Below are 13,551 nucleotides of genomic sequence, written 5' to 3' on the forward strand. Positions count from 1 at the left end.
TCTACTTCTCTGTCTCACTATAACCTTTCACCATCTGATAAAAAGTCCCCTCCTTCAATGCCACTTCTTCTCTCAAAATTCCTTGTCTTCCAAGTAACTTGGTGACACTGCCTGTACTGGGGCCACATAAAAAGCAGCCAGTTGACATAATAAGTTGGTTAGCATTTGGAAGGGCATCCAGCTGTAAAAAACCATGCCAAAATGGACCTTGTCTGTGCTGGTGCTATGTAAAAAATACTGAAAAGTGGTTGACAATTTTAACCAGCTGTAAAAACTATACCAAAATCATGCCTGTACTTGTGACACTTACAAAAAGCACACAGTTTATTCTCTGGTGTGGTTGGCATTAGGGAAGGCATCCAGCCATAAAAACACTGCCAAAACAGACACAGTAGCTTGGGGTACTTCTCTATCTGGATGGTTCCTGTCAACTACCCTGCCAATGCATGCATGGAAAATGGACTTTAAAATGATGATGAGGATTACTTAGTGGGACCCATGTAAATTCCAGAAAATTAAGAGGATTTGTTTAAGAAATATATAGTATATTTTTTCATTGTTCATCTGTGATCTGCTTCTCAAGCAGTGTGCAACCTTGTTTCATGTGAATTCAGAGTTTAGGCTAAATTAACCCTTATATCATCATCATCATCATCGTTTAACGTCCACTTTCAATGTTAGCATGGGTTGGATTGTTTTGACTGAGGACTGGTGAGCCAGAGGTTGCAACCAGCTCAATCTGATTTGGCAGTTTCTACAGCTGGATGCTCTTCCTAAATGCCAACCACTCCGAGAGTGTAGTGGGTGCTTTTATGTGCTACCGGCACGAAGGACAATCAGGTGGTACTGGCATCAACCACGCTTGAATGGTACTTTTTACGTGCCACTGGACCAGGAGCCAATCTGGCAGCACTGGCTATGACCACACTCAAATGTTGATTTTCATGTGCCACTGGCACATGTGCTGGTAAGGCGACACTGGTAATGATCACGCTCGAATGGTGCTTTTCAGGTATCACCGGCATGAGAGCCAGTCTGTGGCCCTGGCAATGATCATCCTCGGATGTACTTTTAACGTTCCACTGGCACAAGTACCAATCAGGCAGTACTGTCATTGGCTATGTCAGCAATTTTGATTTTGATTTCACTTTCCACTGTAGGTCCTTGCAAGCAAAATTTATTGTCCAATGAATGAGGGGTATTCATAAGTGGGCCGGTTACATCCCATGTACGGATGTGCTTTTAATGTTCCACTGGCATGAGTGCCAATCAGGTGGTACTGTCATTGGCCATGTCAGTGATTTTGATTTCTCTTGTCTTAATAGGTCTTTGCAAGCAAAGTTTATTGTCCAGTAAATGAGGGATATCCATAAGTGGGCTGGTTACACCCACTAGCATAGGCCATGCGCTATGGTTTTCCTGGGTCTACCTCTTCCACAGGTTCCCTCAACTGCTAGTATCAATTTTTGAAGCTAACAGACAATATATAATTTAAATAATTGCCCTAATCACATGCTTTAAGTGAGGGTCACTATAAAAATAATTAGTTTAATGAAAATAGAATATTTTTCAATATAAATACACCACCAGCACTACCACATCTCTCTCTCTCCATCTCAATGTAACTGCCTCTCCTTTCCATCTCTCCCTATCTACCTTTCCCTTCTGCTAACCTTTTAACTACATAATAAGTATTCCTTCCCCACACATCACTACACACCATTAACACTTCTCCTTCGCTCTTCCTTTCTCGTCTTTTTCTCTTATTCTTTGCCCCTCCCTTCAGCTGACTGCATGACCTAGGTGTATTAAATATTAATCATCTTTCTCTACTTCTCCTTCTCTTCTTTCTTCACTCTTCCCTCTCTCTCACTCACTCCATCTCTCTAACTAACTAATGTATATCAGGTGAACAAACAAGTAGATTATTATTTAGATTTTTTTTTGTGATTGGGCTTCAAGGAGGGTGATTTTAAGGGAGGATACCACTCAGTTATAATTGATGCACTTGCTTCATCATCATTGTCATCCATTTTGATTCCATGATCGTTAAGAAAAAGAATGGAAAATGAAATAATATAATCACTTCAAATTTTTAATTGCAAGAATTTGGAGTATGAAAACTATAAAGGTTGTGTCAGATGATGAAAGGTTAGAGTGTGACAGAGAGAGAGAAACAAGTTTCTTGCTGTAGAAGAGGTACAAGAATTTTTGAGAGGAGAGAAGGCACTGGATGAGGTGATCTTGTGTCAGATGACGAAAGGTTTGAGTGTGACAGAGAGAGAGAAACAAGTGTCTTGGTGTAGAGGAGGCACAAGAACTTTTGAGAGGAGAGAAGGCATTGGATAAGGTGATCTTCAGTCAGAAGGCGAAAGGTTAGAGTGTGATGCAGAGAAAGAAACAAGTGTAGAGGAGGTACAAGAATTTTTGAGAGGAGAGAAAGCATTGGATGAGGTGATCTTGTGTCGGATGACGAAAGGTTAGAGTGTGACAGAGAGACAGTGAGACAGAAGCAGGTGTCTTGCTGTAGAAGAGATACATGGTTACCCAGCCAGAGAGAGAGATAAGAAGCAATCAAGATAAAGGCCAGTAATGAATGTGTTGTTATAAATATACACAGACATGCAGGAAGTAAATAGACACCTTTAATTTTCAAAATCTTTTCATGTTAATTGGTTGAAGGAGAGGTTTTCTTCTAGCTGCTCGTCCATAATACCCAAGCTTATGCAGATATGTAATACACGTTGGACTACCTTCTAGCTGTTTTGCAATGTCAGAAACCTTTGAACGGGGTTCATTTTCCACAATTCTCTTCAAATAGCAAAGCCTCCTTTCCAAAGGCCCAGGTCAGTCAGGATGAGAATCTGTTGATTCTTTTCCTTGGCTTTTGAATTGCATTATAATTCTATTAACAGTAGCAAGAGGAATTTGAAGACTTTTGGCAAATTTCTGCTGGCTAAGAACAGACTAAGATTCCCCATCAATATGACCGCTTTGAAAATCCGACAATTCCGCTGAATTTTTTGTGTGTGGCATGGTTACTCTTTGTAAACATTTAATATAATGGCACCTGGAGTAAACAAGAATAATGACATTGTAAATTCTACGCTGCTGAAAACATATTAAGATGCTTAGATCAGGAAGTTTGAAAATTAAAGGTGTCTATTTACTTTCTGCATGTCTGTGTATATATTACAATACTTTACAATTTGAAATGATTTTTTTTTGTCTGTATTCTTTCAGAGTATTACAAAAGGATTGACGATGTTTGGAGAAGCAATGGTCAGCAGCGTTACAGGGAAATCTCCGACTTCTCACACGACAAAAAAAGCCGACCCGTCATTCGTTATCGACAACGGATTACGTCCAGGCATTGTTTCTGTTATTGACACTCAAACGATCCGAGGGGAACATGTAAGTTTCGAAAACCTTTCTAGAATATCTACAAGGCTGGAAATTTTCCATCGACCCTCCCCCACCCAGTGTTTCCCTACCTTGTGCCTTTATTAGAAAGGATTATTATTATTATTATTATTATTATTATTATTATTATTATTATTATTATCATTATTATTATTGCTTTTGCACAGCTTCAAATGCTGGAGATGTACTAACCTGTCATATCTCTCAACTTTTCTGATATTATTATTGTGATTATTATTATTATTATTATTGAGTGAGGGAGCAGTGCATGGCATCAAAGTAACTCTGGGGTACGAATATATGAAGCCCAATGTACTCATCATGATTACCCATCTGATAAGGGTACACAAGGCACATGCATCACATCCATATGTGCATGTCGTGGTGATCTCACAACAAGATAAACAGCACTTGACCTTGCAGGTGGGGTCCCATCTTGCTCAAAAGGTCCCTGAATAAGGGTTCATCATCATCATTGTCGTTTAACGTCTGTTTTCCTTGCTGGCATGGGTTAGACAGTTCAACTGGGGTCTGGGAACCAGGACCCAATCTGATCTGGCAGTGTTTCTACAGCTGGATGCCCTTCCTAATGCCAACCACTCCAAGAGTGTAGTGGGTGCTTTTTATGTGCCACTGGCACAGGGGCTAGAGGAGCTGGTATTGACCACGATTGGATGGTGCTTCATACATGCCATCGGCACAGAAGCCAATCAAAATAACACTGGCATTGACCACATTCAGATGGTGCTTTTTATGTGCTACCGGCACGGGGCTCACAACTACAATTTCCGTTTGATTTGATTTTGATATTGCTGATGTTGATGTTGATGTACTTGTCTCAGTAGGTCTCCTCAAGCACTGCATGTCACCCTACGATCCAAGGTACTTTTGAGTGGGCTGGTTATGCGACACTGGTGTAGGATACAGCTGTGGACTCACTTTATTTACTGGGTCTTCTCAGTCACAACATACCTCCAGCGGTCTCAGTCTTTTGTCATTGCCTCTGTGAGGCCCAACATGTGAAGGTCATGCTTCACCACCTCATCTCATGTCTTCCTGGGTCTCCCTCTACCCAGGATTCCTTCAACTGTTTGGGAGTGGCACTTCTTCACACAGCTCTCCTTGTCCAACCATAGTACATGACCATACCAGTGCAAACGTCTCTCTTGGATGCCACATCCAATGCTTCTCAGGGCGCTTACAGTATACATTTAAATTTGACATGGGTGATGCTTTCTTGTTTTGGGATTCACAGTCAAACGGCTGAGTGGAATTGCTTCACCACCATATCCCATGTTTTCCTAGGTCTCCCTCTACCCCAGATTCCTTCCACTGTTTGGTAGTTTTAGGATAATGGATAAAACACCCATGTTTCCATAGGTGAATTATTCAAACCCCAAAGAATTCCTCGCAGCACATGGCTTTGATGCTCCTCCACTACTTCTGCTCATGGTCAGAGATGCACATATCATCAGACACTAAGGGACATGCTCAGCTGGATATGATCAAACAACTGACAAGCAAATCTGTGGTATTGAGCAGAATATTTGCTGTAGCCCGTCTTTTATTATTATTACTAGTACATGACCCGTCAATAAGGAAAAAACAATGCTATGTTTATTTGATCCCAGGATTTATTATTAGTAAGCCTAGTACTTATTCTATCAGTCTCTTTTCCTGAACCGCTAAGTTATGGGGATGTAAACACACCAGCATTGATTGTCAAGTGATGTTGGGGGGACAAACAGACACACACACACACACACGTATATATATATATATATATATATATACATACATACATATACATACGATGGGCTTTTTTCAGTTTCCATCTACCAAATCCACTCACAAGGCTTTTGTTGGCCCAAAGCTATAGTAGAAGACACTTGCCCATGGAGGCACGCAGTGGGTCTGAACCCGGAACCATATGGTTGGTAAGCAAGCTATTTACCACACAGCCACTCCTGCACCTATGGTAGAGATAAATAAATCCCTTTTAGGCAAGTGTTTCGGCTCATAACTCCTGACACTCTGGGGGCAGGGGCGGGCCACATCTGAGTCATTACTCCTGGATGTCTACCTGCTGTCCGTTTTAGTTCGCTTTATGTGGGATTGGTTTGTAGCATTGCTGTGACATGTGCTGCGGCCCTGAGAAGGGCTAAGTACCTGTTTCTAGTTGGGTACACTGACGAGTGCTCAGATGACCCTGGTGTGAGGGTTCTTTTTACTCAAGGTCCCAGCGGGATTCGAACCCAGATCGCTGGCTCCAAAGGTGCAGGCCTACGCGACTACACCGATCTGGCACTCACTTGAACTGAAGCAAATGAAGCCTTATGAAGTTGGCCTTTGTTCCTCCTAGACCAGATCTAAATTGAGGCCTTCTCTGCTGCTTCTCCCATAGCTCTTAAGGTTCCAGGCCTGCTTCTTCCAGAATAGACAACACAGCAGAAAGTGATAAGTGCAGAATCTGTGGACAAACTGGTGAAACCATATGGCATATTACCAGCCAATGCACGCCACTAACCCAGAAGGAATATAAGAGACACCACGACAATATAGCCAGGCTTGTCCATTGGACACTTTGCAACAAATATGGACTTGATCGAGCAAAAAATTGGTACAACCACAAACCTGAAGGCATCATTGAAAATAAAAATGCAAAGATCCTATGGGATTTTATGATTCAGTGTGACTATAAGATAGAGAATAGGAAGCCGGACATAGTCTTAATTGAGAAAGAAAGCAAACTATGCTGGATCATAGATATAGCATGCCCAGCTAACAATGAGGTATGCAATAAGGAAGAAGAAAAGTTGAGAGATATGACAGGTTAGATTGGGGAGTTAAGCAGTTGTAGTCGATGAAAAAGGTAGCAGTAGTATCAATAACTGTCGGAGCCCTAGGAACAGTGAGCAAAAATCTCGAGAAGTACGTGGAACAAATAGAGGCTGCAATAAGGGTGGAGCACTTGCAGAAAACAACTCTGCTTGGAACTGCTTGAATACTGTGGAAGGTGCTCGAAAAATAAGGGATGTTACCTTAGTTCACTGGTAGTGAACAGCTGACACTGAAGTACATCTCTAGCATTAGAAGCTGTGCAAAAGAAATATTAATAATAATGATGATGATAATAATTTTAATAATAATAATAATAATAATAATCCTCTCTACTAAAGGCACAAAGCCTGAAATTTTTTAGAAGACTAGTCATTTACATCGACCCCAATTTTTCACTGGTACTTAATTTATCAACCTTGGCAGAACTTGAACTCAGAATGTAAGGACAGGCAACCCAGTGTTTCAAACTGAACCCAGTATTTCACTGATGTTTAATTTATTGACTCTGGAATTGCTGGAATTTGAACTCAGAACATAAGGACAAGCAGCCCCAGTATGTAACTGGTACTTAATTTATCGACCCTGAAAGGATGAAAGGCAAAGTTGACCTCAGCAGAATTTGAACTCAGAACGTAAAGGCAAACGAAATACCGCTAAGCATTTCGCCCGGCGTGCTAATGTTTCTGCCAGCTCGCTGCCTTCCAGTAGACACAATATCTTTAATCAACGACCTCACAATATTGTATACTGTGCGATGTCTATAATAATAAGGATAACGATAATAATAATAATAATAATAATGGTTTCTAGTTTGTGACACAAGGCCAGCAATCTCAATGGCTTTGTGCATGAAAATCAAGTAATTGTTTTTGTTTTAAGATCTTAAAAGTTTTCCTTTCTATTCTATGTTTTAGTTTTCTGTATCGGAAGATTCAGATTGTGAAGGACTGATGGCACACTTCCATGCTCATGCTAATGAACCCGTTGCGGCGATGGCCTTTGACCCTACGGGCACTTTACTCTTAACGGCTTGCAAACTTGGACACAACTTTCATGTGTTCCGTCTTATGACTCATCCTTGCGGTTCATCTCTTGGCGCTGTTCATCATTTATATACATTACATCGAGGTGATACAACTGCTAGGGTAAGTATCATATATATTGGGTTGGCTAATAAGTTCCTGCCATTTTTTAAAAATTTAAATTTTTTAAAAGGCTTAATAAGAAATAACAACTAATTAATCAATAATGTATTAACCCTTGTTATTTACAACTTCTTCCCAATGTTCAACAAGATTTTCAGTATGTCGTTATTAGAAATCACCCGATTTCGACTTAAAAATTTGATCCAACCAAGCTCTCAATTTTTCATCAGTATTGAACGAAACTTCGCACATAGTATTTAAAAAAGATCGAAAGAGGTGGAAATCTGTTGGTGCCAAATCAGGAGAGTACGGTGGGTGTGGCAGCACTTCCCAGCCATGCATTTGAATGGCTTCCTTGGTCATATTGGCGATATGAGGGTGGGCATTGTCTTGCAGCAGCAGAACTCCATTTTGCTGATTAGATATTTTCTCTTGAATAGCTGTGTTTAGTTGTTCCATCTGTTGAACATATAGTTCTGCATTGACTGTTTGGTTCCATTCAAACAATTTATTATGGTTAATCCCTTCCCAGTCCCACCATATGCACAACATCGTTTTATGTGGATGAAGATCTTGTTTCACATGTGGTGTCGCTTGTTTACCAGGGCTAAGCCATTCCTTACGCTGCTTCATATTGATGTACAGGCACCATTTTTCATCACCAGTAACAATTCGGTAATGAAATCATGTCCATGAGATGAGCGGTGATGAGCAAGCAAACCAGCAGAGATTGTGGCTCATTGACTTTTGTTGTTGTTGTTACTTAAAGCATGCGGAGCCCATGCTCAATACTTCTGAACCTTTCCCATTGAGTGAAGATGCTTCTCTATAGCAGTGTGGGAGTATTCCATTTTCTCTGCCAGTTCCCTTGTCGTTTGATGAGAATTTTTGTGCAAAAGTTGGTTTAATCGCTCTTCATTGAACTCAACTGGATGGCCAGAACGAGGTGTATGTCTGCGGTCAAAATTTCCAGTTTTGAACTTGGTATACCAATCATGAATGGTTCTTTCAGCTACGGCACCCTCTCTGTACACAGCACAAATGACGCGAGCAGCTTTGGTGGCCTTAGAATCTTGATTAAAAGCCAAAACAAGGAGGTGTTGAAAATGCTTGTTTTTCTTACCTTGACATTCTGTTTTAATGATCTGAAAATAAACAAAAATTAACTAAAATCAACTAGAAAAAACAAAAAAAACAAAATAGATTCCAAAATGATTCAAAAATAGAATTCTCGAAAAAAATAGATTCCAAAATTTAAAAACGCAATAAATTCCAAATCAGCCCACAATCGTATACTCATTTCAGTTCCTGGTGGTGTGTTGTGTCCTTGAAGACACTATCCCTTGTTGCTCCAGTCCACTCAGCTGGCAACAATAAGTGCATTCTATGTCATACTGAAAATCCCTGAGAATTACATTAAGGCTATACATGTCTGTATATCAGTGTATTGTTGCACAAGGTAACTATTTCAAAGGAGATGATGTTAAAACTTAGGTAAATAAGTTATTTTTTATTAAACGTAACTAGTCTGGGAACTTTGGGATATGACCTTGAGAACTTTTTGATATACATGCACAAAGTTGCATTTCAATTGAGAAGGTTTGCAGTTTAGTTACTAGGGTTCTCAACCCATGATCGTCTGCTTATTTTGATTCCTGGTGGCATGTTGTATCCTTAAACAAGACATTTTATCTTTTGTTGGTCCAGCCCACTCAGCTGGCAACCATGAATGCACTCTGCATTATGCGGATTGGGTATTGGTGCGCAAAGGGACTACTTCAAAGGAGTTGATGTTAAAACTTAGGTAAATAAGTTAATTTTTATTAAACATAACTGGTCCTGGAGCTTTTTGATACCAAATCGTGTATATATATATATATATATATATATATATAATTCCAAGAGAGTTAGAGGTTGTGAATCCAACCAACTAAGGGATAATATCTATCCAATATACTGCTGGTAGAATACCCAGTTATTAATACACATGCACTTACACTACTGAATGTAATAAATGGGTGATGGTAAAAAGTTGTTTTACCCTTAATTTATACGGCATTAAGGAAATAGAGGGTATCAAGAGGTGGTTTTCATCAACTTTTAGACATTATATTATGTCTATTTATTTATCAAAAAAAAATTATAACGATATACATACATGTATATTATGCTTTACATACATAAAAATACCAGTAATTATTAAAATATATAACGTAGAACATAGAAAGTAGAATAGTTTCTTACTGCTGTTTCAGCTAAGAGGTCATAGTAGCCCACTTTACTTCCACCCTTCAGTGAACTGAAGTATTTGGTAGAAAAGATTAAGGTAATTGTTTGTGCCTCTGGGCTCCGTCAGAGAGTTTAGAAAGTTCATAAGGTTAAGTTATAAATATAAATATGTACACACTTTTACATATACTTACATCATCATCATCATCATCATTTAGCATCCGCTTTCCATGCTAGCATGGGTTGGACGGTTCAACTGGGGTCTGGGAGGCCAGAAGGCTGCACCAGGCCCAGTCTGATCTGGCAATGTTTCTACGGCTGGATGCCCTTCCTAACGCCAACCACTCTGTGAGTGTAGTGGGTGCTTTTTATGTGCCACCGGCACTGGTGCCAGATGGGGCTGGCAAACAGCCACGGTCGGAGGGTGCTTTTTACATGCCACCGGCACAGGAGCCAGGCGTGGCTGGCAATGGCCACAATCGGATGGTGCTTTTTACATAAATACATATCTATACATTTATATATATATATATATATATATATATATATATATATGTGTGTGTGTGTGTGTATGCATACAAAGGCATCAATTATTATTATTATTAGGTGTATTATATTATTCTTATTAGATAAAGTACAAACAGAGGAAGGAGAAAATTATCAAAAAAGAAATAATAGTGGAATTTAAATAACCAATCTCTCTTAAGATTATTGTAGTTTTGTAGGAATACATACATACATAAGAATTTCTTTTGCATAATGAGGTAAAAAAAACCAAGGGTGTGTAGATATTAGAACATGTTCTAATAACTACACACCCTTGGTTTTTTATCTCATACCGCAAAAAAAATTCTTATATACACATGCTGACATAAAACCAACGTTGAGCCCCTTACTTGCAAAATTACTGAACCTAGAACTTAACTATGGTCTGTCTATAGCACTTATTCAGCATTACCTGACACCTTTGGGTCAATGACACCATTACCTCTTATATATATATATTATATATATATATATATATATATATATATATATATATTTACGTTCAAACATACCCATAAATATATACATATTTCACGTGTTGAGAAGGGAGGATTACTGTAGTAGTTCGTAATTTTCGTTTTATATAATTATAATAATTATACACAAACATATATATATATATATATACATATAAACATGCGATGTGTTTTCTATTGAGGGCTTGAGATAAAAATAAATAGACATAATGTGATGTCTAAAATTTGATGAATACCACCTCTTGATCCCCACTATTTTCTTATTGCTCTCTCTCTCTCTCTCTCACACATATATATATATATACTCCACCTTGTTTTACATTTATGTGCTTACTCCAGTATATATATATATAAGCCTATCATTTTCATAATTAATATCTTCATTCAATTTTATACTTCTAGGTTGTTGACATGGCATTCTCTCTCGATAGTCGGTGGGTTTCGGTCAGCACCCATCGTGGGACGAGTCATATCTTTCCAGTAACAAGTTATGGAGGTAACTCATACATTTATCTTGATATATATAACTAACTGCTTTTGTCTGAACTTTGATTGGGGCCTATCTAGCAGACCTAAGATTAAAAATATTCATTCTGTGGCTGCATTTATAGGCATTCCTTCAATATTACTCGAAAAAATTTGACATTCGACTTTGGGTATTTTCGTGACAGTTGCTGAAATGTGAGGTGGAGAAGAAAGCTAATGAGTTGTGTGTACGTGCTTGTTTTTGTCTGTGTCTGTATGTGTGCGTGCTTGTTCTTGTGTGTGTGTGTGTGTGTGCTCACGCGCGCGTGTGTGTGCATGCTTGTTCTTGTCTGTGTGTGTGTGTGTGTGTGCTTGTTCTTGTCTGTGTGTGTGCCTGTTCTGTTTTTCTGTATTTATGTGTTGTGGAATATAGATATAATAAAATTACACCAGTAATGCCTCATTTTAAACTTGAATAAAAAAAGCCTTGCATAAATACATAAAAACAGAACAGGCACACGCAGACACATACAAGAACAAGCATGCACACACACAGACACAGACAAGAACAAGCACGCACACACAATAACAAGCATGCAAACACAACCCATTAGCTTTCTTCTCCGCCTCCCATTTCAGCAACTGTCATGGAAATACCCAAAGTCAAATGTCAAACTTCCTCGAGTTATAACAAAGGAATGCCCATTTATATTTTACGCAGTATCTGTAACTGCGAACTACCTTAGGTTTCTCTTCATTATCATTATTGTCGCTTGACACCTGCTTTCCATGCAGGTATGTGTTGGACATCTTGAGAGGAGACAGCCAGGTAGGAGACAGTAGTATGCTTCACTGTCTATTTTGGCAGGATTTTTACTGTTGGATGCCCTTCCTAATGTCAAACCCTCCCAAGAACAGACAGAGGGCTTTTTACGTGGTACAAGCGCAGGCATAGACAGTTTGGGCAGGGTTTTTACAGCTGGATGCCCTTCCAAAGGCTACCAACTTTACAATGTGGACCGGATGCTTTTTACGTGGCAATGCTACTGGCAAAGTCACCAAGTAAGTTTCCAAGACAGGGAATCTTGGAGAGGGGAGGGGGCATTGGTGGAGGAGATCTTTTATCTGATAGTGAAAGGTGAGTATGTGACAGAGAGACAGAAACAAGTGTCTTGCTGTAGAAGAGGTACTTGATTACCCAACCAGAGGGGAGAACAGGGTAAAGAGAGAGAGAGAGAGTGGGAGATGGCAAAAATGCAAGAGAGGGCAGGAGAGAAATGTTGGTGAAGTGCCAGTGTATACTTAAAGGTAATGAGGATCAAAGCATAGATGGTATTTTAGAATAAGGAAGAGACAGATAAATGGTGGCATTTCCAGGGCATACCCTCAAGGTATGGAGGTCATAATATACATGGTAGTTAGATTAACAATATTCCATCTGTGGTCTCTTGCTTGTAGTTGTGCAGTAACTTAGGTATCCCCTCCTCCTCATTATTAGTTGAGGACAAATATCCGTCAAATGTAAATAATGTACATAATTCCTCATTTCTTAAATCTAGAACTGAATAATAACAATAATAACATCAAAAAGTACCCTAGGAATAAGAACCAGGTTTGAAATTTCCCCCAAGACACCTAATGAAGGCTGGAAGGTATATCAGTCGAAACATTGTGTTCCTTCATTTCAGCCATTAGAGGAAAAGCACTGCAAAACAAAGATGCACCATGTGACAGTATGACTGCAAGCAACTCTGCCAGTCAGCAGACTGATGCCCGAGGGTTGCATCAAGTGGCTTCTAGCCACAGTGATGTCATTCAGCACACTGCTTCAAGAAAGTCACAGCTAACTCTCACTGAGCACTCAACTTTGTGCCACCATCTGTTGGCGTCATCATCTTTATCATCGTTGTCATTTAAGGTCTGCTTTCCATGCTGGCATGAGTTGGATGGTTTGACTAAGGACTGGCAAGCCAGAAGGCTGCACCAGGCTCCAATCTGATCAGACAAAGTTTATACAGCTGGATGCCCTTCCTAACACTAACATTCCGAGAGTGTAGTGGGTGCTCTTACGTACCACCAGCATGATGGCCGGTCCGTCGGTTTTGGTAATGACCCTGCTCAAAGGTGTTTTTACATCCCACCTGCATGGGAGCCAGTCCGGTGGCGCTGGCAATGACCATGCTTGAATGTTGCTTTTCACATGCCACTGGCATATGTGCCGGTAAGGCGATGCTAGCAATGATCACACTCAAATGGTGCTTTTCACTTTACACCGGCACAGGAGCTAGTTAGTGGCCCTGACAACGATCACACTCGGATGTGCTTTTAAAGTTCCACTGGCATGAGTGCCAATCAGGTGGTACTGTCATCGGCCATGTCAGTGATTTTGATTTGTATATACTTGCCTCAATAGGTTTTCAATTTGT

The 13,551-nt window shown here is 39.7% G+C and overlaps 1 protein-coding gene across 1 annotated transcript in view; it reads left to right on the top strand.

The window, feature by feature from the left end:
* LOC115209481 (breast carcinoma-amplified sequence 3) overlaps window positions 1-13,551 on the top strand; it is a 72,808-nt gene that overhangs the window by 23,729 nt on the left and 35,528 nt on the right. The window contains exons 7-9 of the mRNA XM_036501653.1: window positions 3,244-3,414; window positions 7,179-7,409; window positions 11,063-11,156. Of these exons, the coding sequence (XP_036357546.1) occupies window positions 3,244-3,414; window positions 7,179-7,409; window positions 11,063-11,156 (496 nt within the window). The remainder of the gene's footprint in view (window positions 1-3,243; window positions 3,415-7,178; window positions 7,410-11,062; window positions 11,157-13,551) is intronic.

Source organism: Octopus sinensis, linkage group LG3, assembly GCF_006345805.1.
Source record: "Octopus sinensis linkage group LG3, ASM634580v1, whole genome shotgun sequence".
Taxonomy (NCBI): domain Eukaryota; kingdom Metazoa; phylum Mollusca; class Cephalopoda; order Octopoda; family Octopodidae; genus Octopus; species Octopus sinensis.